The following is a 27,727-nucleotide window of genomic DNA, read 5'->3' as shown; positions in this document are numbered from 1 at the left end:
TAAGGTACATAGTTTTCCCCTCTCACTTTCTGGGTGTTGATACATCTCTGTCATAGTTACTCACACAAAAACAAATCTGCAAGTCCTAAAGCCACTCCATGGAAAATAAAAGGGGTAAACTCTGTATTGTGTTTACTGAGCACTAAATAATTCCCTTAAGTGCCAAATGTCCTCTTTGCTCACTAGATTTGAAACTCAATACAGTTAACAGCTGAGTTTTGTCAAGAACTTAGAGTTGAGCTCATATCTAACATTTATAGCAGACACACAAGTATCACAGGACTAAATGGTGTTTTCGTTTCCAAGATGTAATGTAACTTGTTTTTCTTTATATGAATGGTCGTATCAATACTCTCACATGTGTATTTAGCTGGATTAAACTTTTATTTCTTTGTGCCTGAACCTCCTCTGCATCCTGAAACAATATGTAAAATCCAATATAGAAATACTTTGTAAGTTGATTACCTGTCACATCAGTCAGTAAATTATCGTCAATTAAAATCAATTAGTGAATGATCTTTTGATGAACAATGAGCTTATTCAGGTCCTCTATCGAGCCAATGTTTGGTTTGTCCATTCTGGGCTACTGTAGAAACATGGTGATGCAAAAATAGACAAAAGTAAAAAACACATTTGATTCAAAATGGCAGTTCAGAAATTAGTGGATGACGTCACAGCAGGTTGGTGGTGTCACCTGAGTTTGAGCTATATCTCAAAATACCATTTTCTTCCTCTTAATAATAAGAAATGATTAACATGACATTAAATGACATTCGCAACATTTTTGACAGCACATATTAAATGTGAGCTCTAAACCTTGAAAATGTCCACAACATTGTACCAGTGATCTTCATTTTTCATGATTATATCTCCGTATAAGGAACGATGCTCAGTTTGTTCAACACTTACAGGCCTTTCAGTGTTGCAGTCCAAGAGGCGGTGGGCTTCACATCACACAGCAGAAGTGGGATCATCCTCTGTCATAAATGTGTCACCTTCTGTTTTGTACCGTGTGGTTTGGTGGGAGGTCACCAAGTTTGAAAAACACGTTCAGCATTCATGTGGCTCGCACTACAAACAAATACCCATACAACATCAATTAGTGCTCTATCAATATGAGGTAATGAGTAGCTGTGAGTGAAAGAGCACAACCACACTCCAGGATAATGGCTGCTGCCTGCAGCAACAAACAACAGCCTGTTAGTCTAATGCTGCTGCTGACAAATAAAAACTATTGTTGCCTAATTGCTAGTACAAGAGTGGCATAAGCAACAAAGAACAATGTATACAGTACTAACTAATCATTAATATGAGAGTGCTGCATGTTTGGGCTGAACATACTATTTTCTTTTTTCCTACAAAAAGCCAATTTGTTAAGATAGAGTGTTTAATGCCACACATAAAATAAATATTTACCAGCACAGTGTCATACCAACACAGCCTGCACTCTCAAACTGAGTGACAACATTAACAGGTTGTTAACATCATACAATCCCTTTTCATTTTACTGTTACAATTGTACTGATACCAACATGACAAGATTATCTGGAGGAATGTTTCTTTACAGAAAGAGAAACACCTCAGAGGTTAATAAAATGCTTTGGGGAAATACTGTAACTGTAGACCAATTAATACATTCACCCTTACATAATAATTCTATTTTTAATTCACTTTATTTAACCACTTTAGTTATGTGAGGTTTACGTGTTAATACTACAGTTGCAGTTCCACTTAGACAGTTTGAGCCCGATCAACAATGAGGAAGATCTAATAACTATAAAGAACAACTACATGTTCAAATTACAAGACAAAACAAAAAAGGACACACACAAAACAAGCACATGGTGGAATTTTGGACATGAAAGGAAACCTAAGCTGTTAACATTACACACTACTGCTCAAAAATGATCAGGGTTTTTTTATTTACATACAATCATGTCTCTGAAATTAAAGAATCAATAAACACTAAAGAATTTAAAAACAAGAAGTCTTGGTAATATTCTTGTTGAACCAAACAAAATGAAACATTGTTCTTTCTAGAATAGAAAACAAAAATTGTTCAGTTCATCTTAACACCATTGCAGTAGTCAGGTTTCTTTGCTTTCACCTTGTGTCCAATTCGTCCTAAAGCCGGTTCCATGTAGACAGTGTCACTCGTCCCATTATGCCACCGCCTGCTTCTGTTCATCTCTTGTTGTGGCTCATTATGTTGCTGTAGGATGAAGCTCCGACCAACCACTCTGTCTTCATTTCGCCATTCTCCTTCCAGTATTGTTACTAATAATGTGGGTGTGTGTGTGTGTGTGTGTGTGTGTGTGTGTGTGTGTGTGTGTGTGTGTGTGTCTCTGTGTGTGTGTGTGTGTGTGTAGCATGAAAATAGTAAATAATAGTAATAAATCAATATTGTAGGCTACACTATGTCATTTGCTGCTCCAGTGAGGCCACAGGCCAAAGGAGCCTGACAGGCTGACCGAGGCTTTATTTATTTAGTGGGCAAAATGGATAATATGAGTATAACAATTCTTATTGGTGTAAAATAGTTTACACCAATAGTTGTTTTTATCATTATTGAAATAAGGCATAACAAACAAATCACCCAGCATCTTCATAAGCAGACCCAGTCATGCATTTTTATAATAATAGTTCTATTTTTAATTCACTTAATATCAGCATCTGAGTCACATGAATTGGGGTTTAGTCTTAATTTGCTGATGATATTTGTGATTTACTAAAATATTATTTTTCAAAAAGATCAAAAATTATTTCTACTGCTCTTTTAGAATCACTCTGTTCTTCTGTTGAAATGTAACTTATTATCTATTTGGAGATAAAACATTCGAGATAATCGAGACTGGCGCAGAGGGCTCAGCTTCCGCCTCGGTGCTGTTGCATGTGGCCTAATAGTGACATGTTTTCCATGATCTAACAGGAGTCATGTCTTGCTGTGGGCTTGATGGCTGTTTTTTTGTTGCTGTTTATGAACCCGACAGTGTGGAGAATATTCTCAGCACATTCATGAGATGTCGTGTTCATATCAGAAAAATGACCAAGGCTGAACATTTTCGATTTTCAGCGACGCGCATCTTGACCCTCAGATGAAGGTGTCTCTGCGGCTCTGACACCAGATCAACCAGCGGCTGCAGAGCGCATATAAAGACCATTTACTGCATTTCATTCACTGCATTTGAATTCAAACAGCCTGTTCCTTGGTGACAGAGAATGCGTCACATGTTGATCTTTTTCTCTGCTATCCGTGACGATTTGGAGGCGTCGCTCAGTTTCTATCTGATTTATGTGATCAGATTAGAAAGTGGACTTAATCCCCGCTGTTTTTCAATAATACTAATGTATATTCTATTGGCCGAGTCTGACAGATGTCTAAACCTCGTCAATCCGACCCGCGTGATACCTTCACGGCTGTTAAAGCGCACTCTTCTTTGGAATCAACTAAAGACGGAGAACAGGTCCACACACACACGCACAGGCCCATGCATCCAGGTCATCCTCATTTTTCTCATTATATAAAATGCTGCGTTAAAATGCGGGAATCAATCTGCCTGGAAACTATTGGAAAATAAGACATATCAGTTGATTCGGTCGCAGAAGACATTTATTTACAATATTAATTTATATTATTCTGAAGCAACCGTAGAGATTTTGTAACAAATTGCAAATCAACAAATTGAACAATTATTTTAGTCTTTAAATTCTGACGATAGCAGTTAGAATAAAATGTATATTGCTATAATGATAATTATTATCATTGTAAAATTCATATTATTGTTATTGTTCTTCAGCATAATCCAAAAATAATCACATTCTGTTCTTTCTCTCCTATTTTCAGTCATTGTTGTTATTTACCGATTCATTTTATAGCATTATTATTAGTATTATTATTATTATTATTATTAAATATTTCTTATTTTTGTTGTTTTGCCCTTTTTTTCTGTCCAGGTCCCGCTCTGTGCTGTTCTTCTTATTCCTCGGTCAGCCCACACGCGTCAGTCCAAGCGCACAGAACATAGAGCAAGAGCAGAGAATTAAAACCATCTCGCAGCTTCCATCCTTCATGCTGCCGGGTGTCTGCTGTCCTCAGGCCGGAGACACTGCGCTGACACCGGGACGCCAGAGACTCAACCAGCCGGGGACAACTTCACGTGAAAAGTGGCCGGTAGCGGAGAGAGGAACCGGACAGAGGGCTTTCCAGAGGGACACATCCTGTACATCCTGCCGGCTGAGCATCACGTTCAAAAACCCACTGTGTGATAATAGAGAGGAGTTCAAAACAAAACCACACAAGGTGTTAGAATGAAAAGTCAGGCAGTGTCAGGACCTTCATATGGTGCTGCACTGACCTCTGATGGACAAACACTGACACTGCAGTGTGAACGGGCCCTTCTGTTCGCTGCCTTCACCCTCTCTTTATTTTTATTTTTATTAGTAGTAGTAGTAGTAGTCGTAGCAGTAGTAGTAGTAATATTGTTATTAATATTGTTGTTGTTGTTAGCTGGTTCTGCCATCATTGATAACACCATTACATTTATAAATATCATTATTTTCACTAAAACAACCAGTCTGACAGAGCTTACATATCTGTTCCTGGTCTCTCTCCTCTCTCTCCCCGTCTCTTCCCCCTCTCCCTCTCTCTCCTCTTTTCCACCCATCTCTCCTCTCTTCCCCATTTTTCTCTGCTCACCTCAACCGGTCGAGGATGGTGGCCGTCCACATTGAGTCTGGCTCTGCTGGAGGTTTCTCCCAGTTAAAGGGTAAGGTCTCGACCTTACTATGTCAAGTGCCATGAGATAATGTATGTGTTGATGTGGTGCTATAAAGCTAAAACTGAACTGAACTGAACCTGAACGGCTTCATTTGGTGTCACAGGATGATACATTGGAACCATTTAGAATAGATTAGCTCAGTATAGCCTAGTTTCTTTAATAGGCATTTCACTTGTCTTTCATGCAAAGTAAACACCAATATTCAGTTGGATTGTAATAAATTATATGAACATATTTTTGAGACCAAATAAATGAGTATTGAAGTTTTTGGCATTTACAGCATCCCCTGCTTTCCTTATAATAAACTGAAATCTAAAAGTGTCACACAATTGTTTGAACACATGGCAGCATACAAAGCTGTATGCTGCTTTAATTTTTTCTTGGGCTCAGTTTTTGTAGGCTGCTGATATTATAACACAGTGATCCTTGGGATTTTAGTAGACCTTAAAAGAAAAGAAATTGTAGTTGAAATTGTATCTGCCTAGCAGAGAGAGAAAAATCTGATATTTTGGTTAAGTAAATACTGAGATTGTAACAAATTCTCTTTGAATAAGAAAGTTCTCTTCTTCTAAAGTATATTATAATGAACTTTTAGATTTGAATGTAGAAATGTACAATTCTGATAACACCTCTGTTTACATTGTGGTCCAGGGTCAGATATATGGGAAGATCCATATTGTGCAAAAATAGACAAGTTTATGACTATTGTCTATGAAGTACAATATAAAACAGTGGCATCTTCTTTTTAGTGGGATTGATTCTATCTATTTCAGGAGACTTTAATTTCCAGATGCCACCTTTATCTCCCAGTCAAATTCTTATATTCAAATGATGGGGAATGGTTATCTCACAGCACGAAAGTAGCACTGAATAAAACCTAAAACTGCCACAAAACCGTAAAGAAGAAAAAAGGGTTCATGCCAAGATGCCTCTCTCATTTTTCTCCTGGACACTGTGAAAGAGATAGTATATAAAAGGAAGAAAATGACAAAGAACCAGCTCGGTCAAGGCCAGAAATAAGATCTGGTGAGTGACTTGTAAGTATGAGGTATCTGGGTATAAAGCTTCACACAGGCTACAGGTGTAGTTTCCAGCCATTCAGGTGAGATATGCAGGCAGAAGATGCTTGGTCAGCCTTCTGAGAACAGGCTGATGAAGAAACCTGAAAGACTCAACAATGTAGGAGTGCACTGTCTCCACAGGATGGCAGTAGTGCAACATGTGGGACACAACCGTTAATAAAATTATAATGGTGTTTTTGTTTGGCAAATTTTAACTTGAAATATTTCAATGTACAAACATTGAACATGATTTAAAGGATGGATAAATATACGCTTTTTCTTAATTCTGTCCTCAAATCCATCTATCCTCTAGCAATTTGTACATGTGACACAAATATTGTAAATCCATTCTTTTATGTGTTTTTTTCCAAAAAAAACATGCAGATTGTTCCAAATCATTCATGAATGTGGAGAGAAATCATGTTTGAAAGCCATTATCCAAGCTACAAGGGTTCATTGTTTATGGAAATTAACCAGCTTAAGGGTCAGTTTTGTACACTTTTAATAACACGAAACAGAAACTCTTATCAAATATTATATTAGGAATATAAAACAATTGATATTTGACAAAGTGACAAAGAGTATCTGGATTTCGTATGTGTACAATCAATATTATGCCCTGAATGATAAGTGAGTGCCTGGATTGATGTCCAGCACTGCCACAAAGTGGCATCGTTACAAGACAATGATAATCACACTAAACTTGTATCTAATACAGGTAATAATTGTCAACATAAGAGCAGGGAAATCACTGAGAGGTGAATGTAGGCAGATATGAATGCAGGAACATAAATACACACTACCATGAAATATTGGCTCTGCACAGGTCAAACTACTCCTTCTGCTCTTAATCAATCCTAATTAGCAGGACAAGGCACCATCAATGGGAAAGGGAGTAAAAATACTAATCTAGAAATGCTTTCAATCTTTGACAGTAATACACAGCCTTGTTAAATTACCCAACCAACTAAACCAACAATTAAAGAAAAAGAGTGTTTAATTAAAAGCATGTCAAGAACTGGCAAGAACTTCAGAATCAGTTTCCAGTTGGATTCAAAGACCCAAAAACTTCTACTGGACAGGTGAGCTGCTGAATTATTTATCCTCTTATAACTTAGTTTGCTGTGGTTATTGTTGGGAAAGCAGCCTTACTTAATAGTTTAGCCTACTGCTAACTGTAAAACTTGAAAGACAGGTCATCTTATGCTTGTGATTACTGTTTTAAGGTGTTATTATTTTTGGATGTAATCAAATTGAAACATATCTGATGCTAAGCCATGGTGTATCATCAGTGATGTTCCTGAGATCATTGGGTGTTTCAGGTCATTTGAACATCAGATACCCTCTCTCAGGTGACCCAGCTGAGGTCGATCAAGCAATCAAATCGGTACTATCCCACTCTGCTTTACAAATGGTAACACATGCCTTTGATTTTTCCCGCCTGGATAACTGCAACACCCTGTATACATGCCTTAGCCAAACCCTGGTATCTCATTTACAGCTTGTTCAGAACTCTGCTGCTTGTATTTTAACGAATACAAACCATAGGACTCATATCACGCCAATTCTTGCATTCCTTCATTGGTTAGTAGTTAAATTCAGGATTGATTTCAAGATTCTTTTAATTACTTTTAAAGCCCATCATGGGCTGGCCCTAAACTACATTTCGCAGCCCTTGACTCCTCATAATCCCGATCGTAACCTCAGATCAGCCAGCCTGTCCCTGTTGGCTGTCCCCAGGTCAAGGCTGGCCACTCAAGGTGACCGGGCATTTTCTGTCAGGGCCCCGAGGCTCTGGAACTCCCTGCCAGATGAGATTAGGCTCGCAAACTCAATACCGATTTTTAAATCACTGCTCAAAACTTATTTTTACAGAAAAGCATTTCTAACATGTAACTTGTAATTACTTTCACCACAATAATGACACTTATAGAGTTCTCGATGATGTTCTTGAGGTCCCTCTCCCCTCCCCAGATCCCACCAACCCATCTCTCTCTCTATTCCCTCATTGCCACCCACCTCCTCTGTCCCCATTTTTCTCCGCTCACCCCAACCGGTCCAGGCAGATGGCCGCCCACACTGAGTCTGGTTCTGCCAGAGGTTTCTTCAAGTTAAAGAGGGAGTTTTTCCTCTCCACAGTCGCCAAAGGGCTTGCTCATTGTGGGAACTGTTGGGATTAATATGACAGCTTTTGACTCTGCCACCTATGAGATTTTAAAAACAAATAAATAAATAAATAGAATAAAAACGGCACAGAGGTAATGACGTCTGATCTACTGAGCCGGCCACATGGCTTTCATAGCACTGCCATTCAAGCCAGTAGCCAGTCAGATTTACCTTTAGCCTCTCTCAACGTTATTGTGATTTAGGCTGAAACACTTGATGACACCAAGGTAGAATTTAAGTTATTATTTTCATCACAACAACCAGTCTTACAGAGCTCAAATGTGATGCTTAAACTGCTCCGTGGCCAAAAAATTTGACTGAATTGAATACCTTTTTATTATAATTTATTATTTTTCTAGCCATGGATTTTATTATTTTTCCTGTGATGCACTTTGTAACTTTGTTTAGATAAGTGCTGTTGTAGATGCCCTTCCTCTTTCTTTCCCCAGGAAAGCCAAATGCTGATGTTTTTGACCCTGCTGAGACTCTCAGGCTGAAATTGCTGTAATAATCCAGGATTATCCTCTTACTAGGACTGGCACATGGTGCCTCTCCTAGTAGCTTGTAGGGCATCGAACCATAGTCGTTAGGTCTAACCTCAGCACCACCAGATCACCCGTGCTCTCCTTATCTCTCTGAGTAGCTGTGTAACCATGCCTGTGTTCAAGACAGTCTGGAACTTCCACCTTTCTGCACTGTCGATGTATCAATTTCTGAGGAAAAAATCAGCCAGTGTCTATGATGCTGAAAAAAATATTTCCTCCTACACTGAGCACCGAGATGATTTGAAACTGGCTTGTGTTCTTGGAGTGCTCCACTTAACGACTCCATACTCCTTTTGCGAACCGCCACTGGTGTGCCATTTTTCCTCTCCTCCAGATGACCTTGAGGATCCTCTAAAGCCGGTGTGTTAGCTTGGGGCAGTACTTCTACATCTTCTAGGATGTTACTCTTGGTCAAATGCTGCAGCAGGCTCTGGTGGTCTAATCACGGCGTCACACTGCCCCGAGTCCTGGTCTCTGGTGGGATCACAAGGAAGCTATTCCTTGTGCTGTTTCTTCAAAGGTTTCAGTTCTTCCCTTGTGGATTTTCACTGCTCTCTGGTTATTGGTATAACGTCTACTGATTCCCCCACACTAAACCTCTCTGAAGCCATGCTCACCATGATGGTTGTCATAGTCTGTACATAGTCTCCACATCTTCTTTGACTTTTGTTTCCAGGACCTTGTCTGCATCTTCAAACTTCTGCCACTCTGTTGTTTTGCAAGCTGGAGGCCACCTGATCCTCCTTCTCTGAGACTGCCTGACTAAAGGGACTGTTTGTGCCACGTGGAGGCTCTGGGCTCTGTGGGGTGCTTCTGGGCCTTCCTCTGTCTCACCAGGTGCTGAACCTGTATATAGCGGTGCTTGCAGTCGCTCCTTGCATTTTAAACTTGACTGATGGATCATTAGGCTTCTGGTGTTCTTACAAATCTTGCCACAAAAGCATTCTTTACTGTCATTGTTTGTCCATTGCTGTTGGTCAGTAACCCTATGTCTGTCCGGCTGGACAGCCCCCCTAGCCCTGGGGTATAACTTTATTCGATCCATAGCTTACTTTTTGGTCCTTCTTCACAGAGGAAGAGCCAGTTAGGGATGCTAACCCCTGCCGCTCGGGTTGCTGTCTTTCCTAGCTGCCATCAGTCTTTTCAGATGTCACAGACCTCTTCTTGGTTGTTAACCAGTCTGTTCCTGGTAGTCACTGGTTTCTCCAGCTTGGCAGTTTTTATGAAACATCTTCTGATACTAAGCTAGGATAGATTGTCAGTGATGTTCCTGGAACCAGCTGAAGTTGATCAGGCCTCAACTTGAACCCTAGCAGCACTCTCCCACATATCCGCTCTCTTGATCCATAAGAACTTTAATTGTTAACTTAAAGACAAAGTGCAACGGTTAACCTCACATTCCCAATCAGCCTTTCATGTTACCAAATGCCCACTACTTTAACTTATTATTTAAAATTATAAAATCATATATTTTTATTATTATTGGTTATTTCCTGTTATTACCTTTTGTTTTTTCTAATGTGAAGTGAAGTATTATTGTTTCATTGATTTTTTTTTCAATACAAATAAACAGAAATGGAATGAAACTGATGGAACTGTAGACTCTTCCCTGGAGGCTAATGATGCACAATGATCATTTTGCTGTCAATGATTAAATAATTAGCCTAAAGAGCCTATTGTTAATATGATGATCAATATTGCTGTGGCATATTGATTTATAAGCTGTGTAGGCCTAATGTTACAGCTAGGGAAGAATAAGAGAAAGGGCCATTAAAAGCTAGTCATGTTTATAGACTGAGGAATTTGGTAACTAGGGACCTGTTCACTTTCAACCATTTTTTCACTATTTTGGGAATGAAGACGCATGTTTTCTTGTGATTTATTATTATTATTTCAACATATATATTTAATTGGGCTACTAATGCGTACTAGTATTTTTTTTGTCAAAATGAAAATAAAAGAGCATAAGCCACCTATTTATGTTGCATATTTATATCGACTGGCAAATGTACTCATTTTTTTATTGATTTTTTAACTGTAAACGTGGAGGCTCAGAGAAAAGACACATCCTCAATTCAGTGCCAGAATGACTCAGTTCAAAGGAGGAAGCTGTTCAAAGACCTGGCAGTGACTGTCTTTACCCTGCGCACTTTACTCATCCTGAACAACCACACAAAGATACTGCTGGGATATCTCTACAGTTTAAAAAATAAAAAATTAAATATAGCTGTTAAAGGGACTTTTAATAACCAACGGTAGAGGGCAACAATACGCCATTGACGTGTTTCGTCTGCCAAATCCTACAAAGAAGAAACGGCGGCGGAAGAGGCGGAAGCAGAAGTGAAGTGAAATGTTTGGAAGCAGAAGATTCATCCATGACTTCACAGGTCAGTTCACACTCACATGTCGGTCCTGCATCGTTGTTCTCAGCAGCGTGCACGTGAGGAGAAATAGAAGAGAAGAGATGAGAAATGTTTACAATGTGAGTTGTCCATATTGAGATGTGATGGAGTGGATCTGTGTGTGTCGTGGCTTCTCAGTCAGATGTTGTCTGAGAACAGAAACGCGTCCTGACGGTCAGTCCCTCGTGAGAAGCACGGGGACGCAGATGATATTTAGACTGAGAAAAACAAAGCCAGCTCAGTGTCAGTGTGCTACAGTGAATTGATTCAGACGTGATCACATACTGGGTCTGTGGTGAATATGAGTTAGTGTTTGTTTGCACTGGGTCAGATGATCAGATTGTGTAAACAACAGATCTGAGAACAGCCCTGCACTGTGTCACGATCAATAATTACACATTATATCCATTGATGTTTCATTGTTTAAGAATTATTGAGAAAAACAGAAATGTCTGACTGATTACAATGTAATACAAACTCCATGGTAAGGAAGCAGTCCATCCTCCATTCTTTGATTTAGTTCATATTTTATATTGATGCCAGACTCAATCGTCCTGTTCATGGGTGATTTCTGTGTAATGTGATAGTTCACAAGTCTCTGCTTGAAGTTTTGACATTGGATTCAAATAAAAGTCACTTTCTTCCTTACAAGCTGTTCTTTGATCTTTTTGATCATGTGTCTGGGATCATTTTATTCCTGCCTAGCTTCCTGAGACTGGAGCTCATCTTTTCATTCAATGCTTGTGTTCCTCTACAGCTCCATATCAGCACACTTACATCTCTATGTTTCTAAGTGAATCCCCAAGCACAATGTGGGTGAAAAAGTCATTGATGTAGTTCGCAGCAAAACCATTTAAAAAGACATTTTAAATCAATCCAGGGTAAATAGAGGAGTGATGTAGGAGTCCTGTTTGGTCAAAGTTCTGATTGATTATCTCACTCACTGAAGTCTGAATTTTGCTGATCCAGATGGAGTACTTGAATTTAGTTTGTAAATCTGAAGCTAGTTCAAATCTAACTTTTGAAAACAGGGCTGATGGTTTCTATAGACAGGTTTTCATCTGTTTACCAGATTAAAGTTGTGCTGCTCTTTTATTTTTCAATTTGACAAAATAAATAGAAACAACAATGTTTTCCTCTTCAGGTTTTTGTGTTCTACTTCGCCAAAAGTGTGGAGCTAACTGGAGTGAAGCAGGAGGAGGTCACTGCAGTGCCAACACCAATCACTAGCCGGGACCTTTGGAACCTGTTGGTACAGCGACACCCGAGGTATGAAGCACATCAATGACTACAGATGTCCCCAATGTCTAGACTCTGTCTGTTGAACTATTTACCCTGGAGTCTGTATTATCAAGTTCAGGATACTCAGGAAATGTTTATAATATGTAATATATAATATGAAGTAATATGAAGTTGGTTATCAGCTCTCTCACTTGAGCCAGGGTTTTCTTATCCAGCTACGAGCATGTTCATGTAACAGATGCAGAGTCGTTTATTACAAGCAACTTTGTCAGAACAATAAATTAAGTTCATTATATGATATGAGAAGAAAAGCTGATATCTGCTGGTTGAATCAGTGATGGGGACAGACAAGAGTGGCATTCAACAATGTTAAATGTAAGCTCTAAGGCTAAAGATAAACTGTAAATAAAGAGGAATTTTATTTATTTTATTAGTCAGTATGTTTTTTGTCAAACAATTATGGACAAGTGATTTAGATTTTTTTTAAGGTTCATATTGATGTTAGAATAGTAGTTAGTAAAAAGGTAATATCAGACTGTTTTTGCTGCCAAAGCAGAGGAGAGAAGATAAATAGTTAATGTTTGATGAGTTCAGTCTGACTGAAATGTTAATATATACTTAGGGATCTATTGGCAGAAATGTAATGTAGAATAATCCTCATGATATTTTCACTAGTTCGTTTCATCTAAATTGTATGAATTGTAGTTTTCTTTACCCCAGAAAAAGCCCTTTTTATTTAAATACTTTATATTCACATTGAGGGGACCCTCTCTACAGAGGCCGCCATGTTAAGACTGGACAAACTAAACACCTTTTGAGTTTTTATGACAACTGAAGCTACCACAGGTTCTTTTTCATGTTTGGAAGGAGAGTGTGAGGTGAGGGGTGTTCAGCTGCAACATGCAACTTCAACACTAGATATCACTAAATTCTACCCACTGAACCTTAGCTTATCAGAGACTTGAGCTTTTATTTCTGGTGTTGTTCTGAGTTGCACTGACACAACAAAGTAAAAGCATCAACACTGTCCAATATTATATCCGGAATGAAAGGATTGTTGTTGAATTCAAATGAAGCTAAAATAGTTGTGATGTATTTATGTATTGTGATAAACTCTTCCTCCCCAAACTCTGTGTTTGTGAGAAGCTCTCTTTTAAAACCAGAGTGGACAAATGAAAAGTCTGGGACAGCAAAACCATTACCTTCATCTAAAAAAATATATACTGCTCTTTAGTATTTTTCACTTTGTTGTAACCTGTTTTGTCCCTGTTAGGATCCTGTAGATCAGTGACTCAGGTTTTTCAGTCATTTGGTTTTTGTTTAGTTTGGCTGTTGAGAGGTCTCAAAAATCAGAGTTAAACCTGAAATTACCTTGATTACTGCAAATCCTGCTTCATAGTACAGGCCCCTGGTCCCTTGTTCTCTTCTTTAGCATATTGTCTTTTATTCCTGCCATCATGTGTGTGTGTTTGTGTGTTCAGACTTTCTATCCTCCAGGATCACGTGGTGTTGGCAGTGCGTCAGCAGTACGTTGACATTGGCGACCAGGTGGTAACCCTGGGAGACGGGGACGAGGTGGCAGTGGTACCACCTCTCAGTGGAGGATAGAACACAACAGATAAAGTAAGTTAAAAAATAAATAAAGTGTTAGATTTAAAAGTGTGTGGTGTTTATGAGCATGAGTGTTTCTGTGATGGAAGCATCATCGGACTTTAGATTCCAAACATGAAACAAGAAAATCTCAGTCAATATGTTTCACTGCAGCCTTTTATGTTTTTCTTAATTTCAGGAAGTAAAGTAATTTGTTAGATTATATTAAAAGAATGGAAATAATAACGTGGTAGTTTTATGTTCAATTTGGTTTAATTATGCTTATGTTTTTGAGTTGTCCATCTGTACATACATCAGTCCATCCAAATGTACATCCCATTCTTGTAAACTCTATATTTCAAGAATGACTTGAGGGAATTTCTTACTTTGTTGCAGTATTTCTAATCTTTGGTCATGTCCAACTTATTTCATGATCACATCTTTAAAATTACTATAAAATAATGTTGTTGTTTTGAGCCCAATTTAAACAGTCCACAGTTCACATTAACTTTGTGGCATTTTCTGGTGGTGATAGTGAGATATCAAAAATGTATGAATCAATGGTATGTTGAAATTGAGACGTAACACACCTAACAGACTTCTTTTTTTCCAGAGATGTCAGAAGAGCGGAGAGACATCCTCAAGCTGAGCCGTGATTGGCTGCCTGTTCAGGAAGTGGTGGATGCCGTCAGCAGCGCTTCCTGTGGAGCTGTTTCAGTGTTTATAGGTTCACATTTTATTGTAATAATTTATTCACAGCTGCAGAAATAATTTACTTTATACACAGATGTTTCTGTTTAATATGAAACATTCTGTCTGCGAATGTTATCTTCCACAAACATTTTAGGAGTCACAATCACAATGTCTAAATGGAAAAAAAACAAATTTTGAAAATGTTGAAACATATTTTTTGGACAATAACTTTTTTGAGAACTTTAATTATTTCAAGGTTCAGTGTGTGGAATTAAGTGATATCTAGTGGTGAGGTTATATGTTGCAGCTAAATACCCCTCACCCTCCCCTTCCAAACATGAAAGAGAACCTGTGGTAGCCCTCAGTTATCATAAAAACTTAAACATTTTTTTTTTTAAAGTTTGTCCACTCTGGGCTACGGTAAAAAAAACATGTTGCTCTGTAGAGAGGACTCGCTTCTTCTGTAAATATAAAGTATTTAAATATAAAGAGCCCATTCTAGGGTAAAGAAAACAATTTAGATGAGACACACTGGTGAAAACACCACTAGCATTATTTCATATTTAATTTCTGCCAATAGAGCCCTTTCACCTAAATCTTACACCCTAGTCCTTTGAGAAACAATTTGTTACATTTCAGAGGGGAATCTTTTCTTAAAGGACATTATCAATGTGATGAAGTCATAATACTTCTGCAATAAAGTTATAATTTAAAGTAAAGTATCAAGACAATTATGATATTTTGGGGGAGGAAAAAAAGGATATTTGTTGGATGTCATTATATTTTAGAAGGGGGGTATTCTAGTGTTAGGCTGTAGGGGCTGGGGACTAAATATCTCAATGAGTGTCCTCAAAAAGACAGAAGTATGTGTAATTGGTTTGTGTGTGTGTATGCAGGTACAACACGTGAAGATGAGGTGGACGGCAGGAAGGTGATTGGTCTGGAGTACGAGGCGTACGAGCTCATGGCCCAGTCAGAGTTCACTAAACTGTGTGCTGACATTCGAGAGCGCTGGCCAAGTGTGACGCATATCTGTGTCCACCACAGGCTAGGGTGAGTCCCTAACACTACTAATGCTAAGTGCTAACACTAACTAGTGGTCTGCCAGTTTGGTAATAATATTACAAAAAGGTTGATGCTGCAGCTGAGGGATGGCGAAGGTCAAACTCATCTGTGAACTTCGTCCCTCAGGTGGGTAAAGGTGGGCGAGGCCAGTGTTGTCATGGCGATTTCGACACCTCATCGCCATGACAGCCAGCAGGCGATCCAGCATTGCATCAGCCAGCTGAAGGCCAATGTCCCAATCTGGAAGAAGGTACCGACCACAGGGACACAGAGTCGGCCGTGATTGTTGATGGGTGATGATGTTTGTTTGATTATTGATCATGTGACTCTGATCAACAGGAAGTGTATGACACGCAGGAGGCCAGCTGGAAGGAGAACTCTGAGTGTCCCTGGTCGAACAGTGGAGCTCAGAGAGAAAACATCAACGTTAACATGTCGGTGTGAGCTGCTGCAAATAAAGTGTATAGTGTTATCGATCTTTGATTACTGGTCTCTGTTTGTGTTGTTAAAGTCTGAAACAACACAGACTTTGATGTCAAGTAAGTTGGTGAGGAATGTCTCAGTCAGTCAGTCAGTCCCTCATCGGACCAGACTTAACATGGCTCTACATTAACATCAATTAACACATGTGCTATGTGTATGTAGGACTGACATCACCAAAGGATGAAGATTTATTTGGTCAACTGGAAAAAAAAAAAAAAGTCTGCCTGTAAGTGGTTGATAGGTATACACTAGTCCTGACTCTTCAACCAAATGTTTTAAACAGTTATATCTGTAAAGATCCAACATTAGAAAATGTGATGTAATGTAACTTTTGCGATATGATTTTACATCAGAAAGTTACCTGAAAAAAAGCAAAGCCTTCACATTTGCCTTTCCAATGTTCAGAAACTGACTTAAAAACGTATTATTTCAGCTGTGATTTAGTGAAAAACTCTTTCTGCCTGCCTTTTTATATGGAAACTGAGATCAGTCATAGTTTTTGTCTGACTCAAGTTTGGTCTGAGCTTACCAGGTAGTTTGTACTTATGCCTATGTGCTGGGGACATTATAGTAGTCCTATCATATGATGAGTTCCTTTTCAATCTGTATAAACTTGATGTCATGTCTATAGTCCTATAGGATGCAGAGATACCTGCATGATTGAACAATGCATGATGCTGTTTTCATCTACATGATGTCACTTATGGCATGATGTCATATGAAGGAGTATACATTGTAATAATAAATGTTTGGACCATATTTTTTTGACCTGAGAATTATGAGATCCAAAGTAATATTTCATGAGGTTTGGTGAAATTCTGTTTATGTGCGCACGCACACACACACACACACACACACACACACACACACACACACACACACACACACACACACACACACACACACACACACACACACACACACACACACACACAGGGAGAAAACACCACCCTCTTTGCCATGGGACATCTTTTATAAAGACAAGTCCAAGTCTGCATCTATTGGATCATAGTTTGTGTCTTTTGTTCTGCTTTGAATAAAAACAAGTATAGACAAATTAAGTAAATTACATGTATACCTTGACCTTGACCTCACCTGACATGATCCTCAGAATATCCTATACATAAACTTTAACCATTATTCTCTATAGCTAACTGTATAAGAACAGCACTGCAGGAAAAGCCTTGTTCTCCTTATATCTCACAGAGTGTATGTAGGTCATGGGTTTAAAAACGAAATGCATCAGAGCTGAGTGTAGTGAAGGAAAGAGGCTGACATTTCCCTCTGAATAAGGGAAGTAGAATATTGACATATATATAAACAAGTATATACAAGCCTCAATGGAAATATGGAGTTTTGGTTAAAGTAAGAACTCTAAGTGCAGTACTTGGGGAAAATTGTTTTTTATCAGGGCAGAACACATTTGTGAGCCTGTGATCGACTACAGTGAAATCTTTACTCGTGGCGTTAATGTTTGATGTTTTTACCTGTGTGGCCGACAGGGGTCCCTAAAAGACAAGTGATCAACACAGATGAGGAGTGAACCTGAAAGTGAAACAAAAGAGCAGACAGGACTTCAGCAGGAAATCCAGAGGAATAACTTAGTCCGAGTAACTGCGTCATGGAGGTAAGTGTCCTGTGTTTTTCATTAAAGTAGATGAAGAGGCCAAGGGAAAGTGAGGAATGGTGACAGGGGCTTTGAGTCGGTGAAGGTGTGACACTTCACCACTGTCGCTGTGGTTTCTGTAAATGAGACGTAAGGTTTCTACCTTTTCTCTCACACACGCGCACGGTGACCGTGTGTGTTGGATGTGCAAACACACAAACCAACACAACATATAATCTTAGCATGAACAAAAGATGACCTATTTCAAGTTTCCATAAGTAGATGAAACCAGGAATTGATCACTGACGATCGTTCCAGCGCTCAGCAGCACGCAGTACAACAAGAAAGGGGAATATCTTTGCCACATGTTCTACTCCCTGTGGTAAACATGGCTCTTGTGTTGGTAGTACAAGAGGTTAGTGGTGTTTGAATCTGTTGAGGAGAGTGGTCTGTGTCTTAGTTTATAAAATATAGTTTTCTGTTCGTTGTCAGACTTTTTATACCCAAACCATGTCCATGTAAGAGAAGTAGCCCCAGTAAGTAGGTACGAGATCTCCATTATGATTCAGTTAGTCAGAGAGCTTCTCCTCTTCAGAAATACAGCTGATTGGAACAAATAAGCTGAAAAAATAAAATCCTGGCTTTAAAGAACAATAAGATAGATAGATAGATAGATAGATAGATAGATAGATTACTTTATTCATCCCCGGAGGGAAATTAAGTCGTCATAGCAGCTGGTATATTTGAATACAATAAAATACAATACAATAGACTAAAATAAAATATTGAGGTAGAAAGAATAAAAACAGAAACACAAGATGTATAGGTAGATAAGATAACGTGCAGTGGCAATATGATGGTAATAGTACTGATGATATGATGGTAATGTTATTGTTAGACAGTATATAAAAATAGTAGTACAGTATATATATATATATAGTATACAATATAACATAATATATATTTATATAGATAGTAATTATACCAATATAATAGCAGTATATAGTAATAATGGCAGCAACAGTATATATAATAATAATAATAGTAATAGTAGTAGTAATAATATAATAATAATAACATGTACACATGTATAAATATGTGTATATAGACTTATATATACGAAGAATATACAGAGTATGATATAATATGATATGATATATAATATATAGTAGGGTATAAATATAAGTACTTGACTATACAATAGATAATATAATATACTATGAGTGTAAGAATATGTGGACAGAGTGTGCAAAAAGACAATATTATTGTATAAAATGGTCTGTAATATCAAAATGGTTTAATTAACACATATCACAGAAGTAAATGTTCCAGTATATGGGGCGTAGTGTAGTACAGGGTACATGGTGCAAGGGTGACAGGTATATTAGTGCAGTTCTGTGATGGTGGCTCTGACAGAGGTAGATGAGTTATAGAGTCTTATTGCGGTTGGAATGAATGATTTCCTGTATCGCTCTTTAGAGCAGTGGGGTTGGATGAGCCTGTGGCTGAAGCTGCTCTTTAGCTTGTCCAGTGTTTTGTGGAGGGGGTGAGAGGGATTGTCCATGATTGCCAGCAGTTTTGCCAGCATCCTGTTCTCCACCACCTCCTCCAGGGTGACAAGCTTAGAGCCAACCACAGACTCGGCTTTCCTGATGATTTTGTTCAGTCTGTTGGCGTCCTTTGTCTTGATGCCCGCACCCCAGGACACCACAGCAAAGAAGATGGTGCTCGCCACAACAGACTGATAGAACATCTGCAGCATCTTGTTGCAGACATTGAAGGACCCGAGCCTCCTCAGGAAGTAAAGCCGGCTCAGGCCCTTCTTGTAGACGGCCTCTGTGTTGGTGGAGCAGTCCAGTTTATTGTCCAGTGTGATGCCCAGGTACTTGTATGCAGGTACCATCTCCACATCCGTCCCACCGATGCAGACAGGAGAGGGCAGGGGCTTGTTCCTCCTGAAATCCACCACCATCTCCTTCGTCTTCACCACGTTGAGCTATAAAGACCTCAGGCTTCACCAAGGCTGACTGCAGGGAGATGAAACTGCACCAATTAATGGGCTTTTAGGAGACAGTCCACTGAATAGAGATTTTTTACTATTCTGATTATTTTAGTGTTTGAGTCATATTATAATGTCCTAATATATCACCGCCAGAGACTGTCTAAATAGCTAACCTTAGGTGTCTTGTATTTTTGCAGTTTATCACAGACATCACCGGCATCGTTGATGAGGCTGATTACACAGACCCTGGAAGATTAATGAAGATTCTTCGATCTTACAGTTGTGAGAAAAAAGGTTCCTGCTACAGAGTGGCAGGAACCTATAAAGAACTGGAGCACCTTTCAGTTCAACTTTCAGCAGAGAAACATTACGTCCATTCTGCCACACATGGTCAGCAAGATGCTTCAACTCATATCAAATCAATGCATGTATCTGCAGTTGTCATGACCTACATTCAGCAAAAATGTTCAAAAGAACTCACCAAAATTCAAGGGAACAGTTTTGTCTTTGAAACCCAGCCTGAACTCAGAACAGTGCACAATAACCCCAGTAGTACAGTGCAGGTGATTATAAGACCACAGGGTGTCCCCAAACCCCCTGTTCAAGCTGATTATGTCAGACAAAGATTCATCACATTCTACCAGAGAACTGCCTCTGACTTGCAGGTCACTTCTGTCTCTGTGAGTCCACACGAACACAAAGACCTGCAGCTGAGGTTTCCCCGTATCCTTTTTAAACCCAGTCACAAATATGAAGTAACAGCGACTGCGCCCTTTGTGCACATTGCTCAATTAAAAAAGTTCCTTTTACAAAATACACTAAGCTCAAGCTTAGTTCAACCAGGGAACAAAGGTTCAAAGGACACTCTAAGCAGCAGAACCTCGGGTCCTCAGCCTACACAAGACAAAGATCCTGAAGATGAATTATGTCCAATCTGTATGGAACCAATAGCGATTACAGAGAAGCACACCCTGCAGTGCAAGCACTCCTTCTGCAGAGACTGTTTGGAAACAGCTTTTAAGTACAAGCCTGTATGCCCCACATGTGGAAAGGTACATGGTACTTTGACAGGGACACAACCTGATGGAGGCAAAATGAAAGTCACCACAAACGGTTCATCTTTACCTGGATATGAGAAATATGGAACAATTCTTATCCACTATTACATTCCAAGTGGCATCCAAAAGGTAAGATTCAGGATACCACACTTAATGGTAGAAATTTCACTTTTGATCTTAGAAACAGTACATTCAGTTTCCACTTATTACCAGTGAGTTGTACGTCCAAATCCAACATCAGTTTCTCAGGAAAAAAATGTATGATGTAAACAATCTGACATAGCTAGGTTTATTTGGCATGGAGGGGTTTCAAATCCCTTTTACTAAGAAGACCTGACCACAAAGGCAACATTTAAAGCTGTAGACAGGACTATACAAATTCAGACACTAATAAGGACAAAGTGAAATAAGAACACCGCCAATCAATGAAGCATGGAATTAACACTAGTCTTAAATTTTGTAAGAGATTCAATTAAATTCAACTAAATGTTATTTGTTTAGCGCCAAATCATAATATACATAATCTCATGGCACTTTCCTAGAAGGTCAAGACCTTATAAATTATAGAGAAACCAACGGTTCCCACAATGAGCAGCACTTTGGTGACTGTGGACAGAAAAAACTCATTAACTGGAAGAAACCTCTAGTAGAACCAGACTCAATGTGGGTGGCCATCTGCCGCAACCGGTTGGGGTGAGCACAGAAAAATTGTTGTCTGAATTCTGCAGTTGAGTCAGAGTTACCTGCAAATAGAGAGAGAGAGAGAGAGAGGAACATTTCAAGTCTAACCTTAAATGTAGAGATGGTGTCCGCCGCCCGACTCAGAGTGGGAGCTGAAGGCTCTACCTACAGTTCTTACTCTTACAGACCGTAGGAACAACGAGAAATAAAGACCGAATCATGCAGCTAATTATAAATTCCACCTGCAGAAGAAAGAGAGCACAGTAGGAACATATGTTATGGTAGTGGTATGGTAATGAAAGATTGCAAGAATATGTGAACTATGTGAGTGCAGCACTGAAACATATTTGCAGAGATATTCAACATTTCCATCAAACATGTTTAACAGGCAGTTTTATGTTTTGTTTTGTTTTTTTATTATAAATAAATCATTTATTTATCAGACCAAATGCTTTTTTTCCTTTTATTTATCTACTATAAGAACTAGACAAATCAGTGGAGGATTGTTTGGCCTTCGCGGTGGAATGCACTCTATTGAGTGCGATTCTAGCTTAGACCACATTTACTGATGTCCAGATCATTCCCAGTTGTCGGTGGTGTAGCATTAACCAGCAGTATTCTACATAAACATTCTTTATTCTCACCTTGTTCTTCTCATGAATTATGAGTTCTCTTAAATCATCCCACTGGAAAAGAAATCAATCATCTGTTGGTGGACATCTACAGACTCAATTTATAAGGCTAATTAGCTGTCTGCCTGATATTATTATTTTTTGAAAAAATTTGGAATTCCTGTGTTTTGTCTTTTACACTCTTATTTAATTCTCCTCTTTCTTTCCTTTTTGTACTCAGACATTATCTATGCTTATTATAGTGATTTATCAGCATCAGTATGTTGCTGGAAATTTCTTATTTTCAATTAATATTTCTAATGAATAAACAATTAACCATAAAAATGTGGACTCAGAGTCACTCTTAGCCACATAATAACGGACAGCTTGGACGAACATAATTAGGTGGAGAAACATCTACTGTCTGTCTGCAGGCGGAGCATCCTAATCCTGGTCAGACATATGAAGGTGTATCCCGCGTGGCCTATCTCCCAGACTCCTCAGAGGGCAGGAGGATCCTGAAGCTGTTGATACGTGCCTTTGATCAGAGACTCATCTTCACCGTGGGTCGCTCCACTACCACTGGCAGGAACAATACAGTCACATGGAATGATATTCACCACAAAACCTCAACACACGGGGGGCCAACTTGGTGAGGACACTTTTTATGGATGTAGATCACACACCTGTGACACAGATTTGGATTGCTCGATTATGGCAAAAAACATGATCATGATTGTTTCAGTCAATATTGTGATCATTATGAACTTAAAAGAAAAATGAATAATTTTGGCACCCATGTTAACATATTTTAGAGTGTCCACTGCCTGAGTGATCAGCGCAGCTCAGCAGTGTGAGACACGCTGCTCATTGACAGATTCAAGATCTCACCTCTTTACTTCAAATTGTAACAATAGACAGAGAAAATGTAGATTTCAATATTTTGGCCTTAGTTGTTTGTTAGTGTAGTAATAAACATACTTATACACTTGTTACGCCTGGCTCTGAGGCCGCAACAACACAGACAAGGCAGCGTGATGTAGCGAATTACAATATGCTTTATTGATTTAACATAAACGGAAATGAGCGATGGAGTGTGAAAGTGAGCGTCAGTAGTGTGTGAGGGTGTTTAAGTGTTATGTAGTATGTGTGGTGCATGTTGTCAGGTGCAGAACATAACAAAAGTAGATGCAGCAGGATGGAGATCTCAGGGATGAGTGAGAGAGCGAGACAGCCCACGGCAGGGGGTTTATAACAGCAAGCCAATCAGGGAGCCATGCACAGGAACTTCCAGCCGGCCAACAATCAGCAACCTGCAAGACACACCCACACAGCATACACACCATACACAGACAGGACACAGACATGGGCTGGGGCCATAACAACACTAAACAAGCATATTTTGTTCTCCACTTAAGAGAAGAATATGCACCCCAAGATGTACATAACTCCTCTTCTGCAGGCTGGACAGTTTACACTACACATTGTCACAAATACTGTAAATCTCAATATTTCTTTTTTATTTCACAACATAAAAGCACTTAACGCTACTTCAAAATTCTACTCTTGTTCATTTCAGAGAGAATTATTGTATGTTATACTGCATTGCATTTATTTGACGGCTTTAAAATGAAGATTTCAAACAATACATAATATAACAAGCTGTTAAACACGTTGTTAAAGACTTTACGAGTGGTTTTGAAAATGTTTTGCTTCTGAAAAATAATTCTCGTCGTTTAAAGCTTTTTTTCCATCTGAAGTTCTCAGAAGCTTTAATGATCTAGTAACTCACCACAAATCAAAGAGAAACAAGCTCCCACAATATATCTAACATTTCTGTTTATAAAACAGTTTATAATGTATTTTACTGTAGCTTCACTTGCTGCTTACTCAGCTACTTCAGTATAAATGGTCTAATGACATAATGTAGATGAATAAAATGATAAATGAGAATAATCGGTCAAACAAGTACTTTTAACTTAAACATTTAACAACAGTTTTGAGATTTAATGTGCCCTTGAAAATGTTTATCATGTGACCAGTTACGTACACCAGGCCAGTGTGAACAGGAAGTAGATTGTCTACTCCGCACTTGGTTGCTTATAATACTACGAACGAGCAACAGCGATGGTGAAAAGTAGGAGGCGTTTTCACAAGACTGTCACTATGGGCAGCACTTTTTCTATAAGTGTGTAATTCTGGGTTCAGTATCTTGCCCAAGGACACTATGGCATGCAGAGAGAACCACCGACATACTGGTTAGAGGTCCACCTCTCTACCCCTGCAGCCACAGCTGCAAATCACATATAAAATATGTATATAATAAAATGTACATAATCTGTGTATTTGTGAAAAGAGAAACTTATTCATGTGACCTCAATGTAATCATCTGTACACAAGTCTTGTGTTTTTGCTGGCAGCATGCTACAGGGCTAATGACCACCAATGATGCGTACAGATTTTCATTGATAGGAAACTGTCCATATAAAGTCATTTATTTTCTGTCATTGTCTTTGCAGCTATGGATACCCAGATCCTGATTACCTCAGCCGAGTTGAAGACGAACTGAAACTCAAGGGAATTGACTGAGTTTCTGTAGAGTTTGTTATCTATCACATGAATGGACTAGCTCATGTAATCTGTTAAGTTACACTATTATCTCTGCAAAGTTATGTACAAACATCTCCCATCTTAAAACCCACATATAAAGCAAAACATAAGACTACATAGAAGGGATAATTAATGTCATTTTAATGCCATTTGATGATTCATAAATAATGACCATCTCACAGCTTCAGATTTCTATTTTCCTGTCCTGACAGCCAGTGTCATTATGTTTTTTTTTTCCCATTCTTGTCAACGCAATATGTCAAGAACGTCTTGAGGGAATTTCTACAAATTTGGCACAAATCGTTCACTTGGACTTAAATGTGACCTGATTAGATTTTGGTGGTCAACGGTCAATGTCACTGTAGCCTCACAAGCAAATTATTTTGTGAACATGACACAGTATCTCCGGAACACCTTGAGGGAATCATTTCACATTTAGTTGGACTCAAGAGTTAATTTATTTGATCCACTTTGATTCAAAGATGAATATGTTAGATTTCAGTGGTCAAAGGTCACAGTGACTGGAAAGAAAACATGTACATTTCTTTTATCATTCCTTTATCATTCCTTAATGATTAATGATTAATGCTCCGCCTGCAGACAGATTTTGTATTACTGTTTTTTTTAATGATTTGTATGTAATCTACTATACTGTTTAATACTATAAAATATTGTTGAAAATTAATGGCTAAAACTAATGGTCTGTTTAAGGTAAAACTTTATATATGTGTAAGCGGTGTAATGTGGTGCTATGACAAGGCTACCATTGTTTTCTTGTTATATAGTGTTTATTTTACATGGTAACTTGTGCATCTAATGTTTTTCAGTTCATAGTGTTACTTCACAGTATGTGAAGTACTGGTTAAATGATTTGTTCCTAAGGCCTAATGGTCAATTCAAAAGGAATTGACCATTAGGCCTGTCAGCTGTATCCCACTGAAGCATATATACCTTGACTAAAACCCAGGTAAACTTGATTGGGTGAATGGCTGTGTTGCTGTGTGCAAGCAATGCTGCCAGTAACCTTGGTGTTGGTTTCAGCTCATTTAGGTTGACAAATACACCCGGACAGAAATGAAACCACAGTACTTCAGGAGAGTTGGTAATTATTGACTACCATGGTGGTGGAGGTTGGTTGCAATGATCTGCAGCATGCATATCTTTATTGTGCCCATGCCTTTCCTCACTTCTCTCCGGCCTTTGACAGGGAGAGGATGACAAGTGATGGTAAATGGTTTGTATTCATATAGAGCTTTTCTAGTCTTGATGACCACTCAGAGCGCTTTACACTACAGTTTGCCATTCACCCATTTACACACACATTCATACAGTGCATCTATTAGCAGCACTTTTTTTCTATTCAAAGACACTTCAGCATGCAGATGAGGCAAACTGGGGATTGAACTGCTACCCTTCTGGTAACCGCTCTACCCCTCCACCATAGCTTCCCATGATCAGGACAACTTACCGCCATTTACTTTAAATGTGACATTAAACATGTGACAGATCCCACGTTATTTTACATTTCTAATGGACATTTATATTCTGCATGTGCATGTGTTTGCTAACTTTCTGAATTTTTAATTGGTAAATGCACTTACATGAACAAATCAAGGCACATTTACATTTTTACTGAAAGTATGTTATTATCAACAGTGAAATTTACCAAAGCAGCTGCTGGGACCTTCCAGAATGCATATACTGCATATAGTACAGATACAAAATTATATTATCACAATAAAATATACAGTCAATTTATATCTTTAATTATTTGTTCAGATTTGCTTTCATAAATTCTGTTCACATCCACATAAATTGGATAATGAGAAACATATCACCTCAAATGCCTGAGTGAGTGTGAAATTATACCCAGTGCTTTATAGCGGAGCTGATCGGCATTGCAGTTCATATAGGAGTGATAGAAATAGAAGCAAAATGAAAGTTAACATTGGTGTTGCTTTCCACTGCTGGAGACAGACCTTTGTAAGTAAAGGGACAAAGTTTGATGCTGAACTTGCATGTTTTTTAAGATAGTGATAGGTCGACAGCTGCTAATGCTAACATTGGCTATGTAACAAAAACATAAATATAAGACTTAATTTGTCCAATTGTTTAATAAGGTTCCATTGAAACCCAAGATAACAATTAGCACACATCCAGTGCTCACAGACAGAAATCTATGTCCTTATAAAATCAATTAATTAGCTTAAACTGTACCTGAGTCTTCACCTGGAATAAGAGTTGTGTTCAAGGATCAATTTTAAAGTAAAAGTAAAATTAAAATAAGTTAATCAGTGATTAGGTACTTCCAAGCCCTTGGTTTATTATTTAGGGTCAAAGAATAACTCAGACTAAAGGTCCCATTTATTTAGATAACATATATAATCATATTCAAACCACTACTTCAGGTGATTTTCAGTTGCATAACCTGTGAGTCGCCACTTTTCCCACAATAGTTGGCTGCCTAATCACTCCTGGCCCTTTGCTACATACATCAGAAGGGGGTTATCTGTAATCAGCCTGATCTTTCACAAGATCCATGAGCCTAATTAGCAACAAAAATGTTGTTAATAATAATAACAGAGACAGTTAAACATATCTGAAAATAAAATATACAATTATTTGAGACAATATGAAATTAAGAGCAAAGTATAGTGATAAAAGGCTGTGTGTAATGTTTTAGAGTTTAATATTTTGAAAGTAACAAAATGTCCTTTCAGTTTGTCTGATACAAATACATTGTGTATACATCAATCTCTTGTTCTGATTCTGTTTGATGAGTGCATTTGATGGCTCATCAGATTTTTTTGGTAAATTGAGTGGATTTATTTTGAGAATACTCGAAGTGCACAGTATGACACTGCACCCCACATTATCACGGACAGCTTTGGAAAAGTACTAGTTTGCAGTGTCACTCACATGAGAAGATACTGTAGCTCTGTGCATCAAACAGTGTCAGGTCTAGGATATGATAAGCTTTGATACCATAAAGACTGGAACTGCAAGCCTAGCTACATAGTGTAAATATTTTTTTTTTTTAAACTCTAACACTGTCTGATTTACACATTACATACTGTGAGCTGGCTGGTAAACGAGCAGCCTGGAGGATTTAGTTTGTGGTAGTAGTTCGGGCT

At 38.5% G+C, this 27,727-nt stretch overlaps 3 protein-coding genes and 1 long non-coding RNA gene across 5 annotated transcripts; 3 read left to right on the top strand and 1 right to left on the bottom strand.

Moving 5' to 3' along the window:
* Positions 1 to 365: 365 nt before the first annotated feature.
* LOC138407351 (uncharacterized) lies at positions 366 to 10,641 on the bottom strand. The gene is made up of 2 exons (XR_011240777.1): positions 7,503 to 10,641; positions 366 to 4,258 (listed from the first exon to the last, which is right to left on the bottom strand). It is a non-coding gene; the product is annotated as an uncharacterized lncRNA (long non-coding RNA).
* A 149-nt stretch (positions 10,642 to 10,790) lies between these two features.
* On the top strand, positions 10,791 to 13,809 carry mocs2 (molybdenum cofactor synthesis 2). 2 transcript variants are annotated; one of them, XM_020103992.2, is made up of 3 exons: positions 10,791 to 10,937; positions 12,097 to 12,221; positions 13,676 to 13,809. In XM_020103992.2, exons 1-3 carry the CDS (start codon positions 10,926 to 10,928, stop codon positions 13,800 to 13,802), a joined length of 264 nt encoding a protein of 87 aa, XP_019959551.1. In that variant the 5' UTR covers positions 10,791 to 10,925; the 3' UTR covers positions 13,803 to 13,809. The 2 variants fall into 2 exon arrangements, with proteins under 2 accessions (XP_019959551.1, XP_019959550.2); XM_020103991.2 differs by having other exon boundaries at positions 10,893 to 11,032.
* Positions 13,810 to 14,399: 590 nt separating this feature from the next.
* On the top strand, positions 14,400 to 16,018 carry LOC109640147 (molybdopterin synthase catalytic subunit). Its single transcript, XM_020103990.2, has 4 exons — positions 14,400 to 14,511; positions 15,374 to 15,530; positions 15,669 to 15,792; positions 15,882 to 16,018. Exons 1-4 carry the CDS (start codon positions 14,400 to 14,402, stop codon positions 15,984 to 15,986), a joined length of 498 nt encoding a protein of 165 aa, XP_019959549.2. The 3' UTR covers positions 15,987 to 16,018.
* Positions 16,019 to 16,950: 932 nt separating this feature from the next.
* LOC109640150 (E3 ubiquitin-protein ligase DTX3L) lies at positions 16,951 to 25,278 on the top strand. Its single transcript, XM_069522839.1, has 4 exons — positions 16,951 to 17,652; positions 19,831 to 20,820; positions 22,418 to 22,635; positions 24,503 to 25,278. Exons 1-4 carry the CDS (start codon positions 17,647 to 17,649, stop codon positions 24,570 to 24,572), a joined length of 1,284 nt encoding a protein of 427 aa, XP_069378940.1. The 5' UTR covers positions 16,951 to 17,646; the 3' UTR covers positions 24,573 to 25,278.
* Positions 25,279 to 27,727: the final 2,449 nt, after the last annotated feature.

Source organism: Paralichthys olivaceus, chromosome 4 (genome assembly GCF_024713975.1).
Source record: "Paralichthys olivaceus isolate ysfri-2021 chromosome 4, ASM2471397v2, whole genome shotgun sequence".
Lineage (NCBI taxonomy): Eukaryota > Metazoa > Chordata > Actinopteri > Pleuronectiformes > Paralichthyidae > Paralichthys > Paralichthys olivaceus.
Note: the sequence above shows the minus strand (reverse complement) of the source record. Positions and strands in the feature narration are given on the sequence as shown.

Bases quoted from the DNA above. Each gene is read 5' to 3' on its own strand.
- mocs2 (XM_020103991.2), top strand. From the start codon at position 10,901: ATGTTTGGAAGCAGAAGATTCATCCATGACTTCACAGGTCAGTTCACA. The intron at 11,033-12,096 runs GTGAGTTGTCCA...TTTCCTCTTCAG, and splicing joins AGATGAGAAATGTTTACAAT to GTTTTTGTGTTCTACTTCGC. The intron at 12,222-13,675 runs GTATGAAGCACA...TTGTGTGTTCAG, and splicing joins TTGGTACAGCGACACCCGAG to ACTTTCTATCCTCCAGGATC.
- LOC109640147 (XM_020103990.2), top strand. From the start codon at position 14,400: ATGTCAGAAGAGCGGAGAGACATCCTCAAGCTGAGCCGTGATTGGCTG. The intron at 14,512-15,373 runs GTTCACATTTTA...GTGTGTATGCAG, and splicing joins AGCTGTTTCAGTGTTTATAG to GTACAACACGTGAAGATGAG. The intron at 15,793-15,881 runs GTACCGACCACA...TCTGATCAACAG, and splicing joins ATGTCCCAATCTGGAAGAAG to GAAGTGTATGACACGCAGGA.
- LOC109640150 (XM_069522839.1), top strand. The intron at 20,821-22,417 runs GTAAGATTCAGG...GTCTGTCTGCAG, and splicing joins TTCCAAGTGGCATCCAAAAG to GCGGAGCATCCTAATCCTGG. The intron at 22,636-24,502 runs GTGAGGACACTT...TTGTCTTTGCAG, and splicing joins ACACACGGGGGGCCAACTTG to CTATGGATACCCAGATCCTG.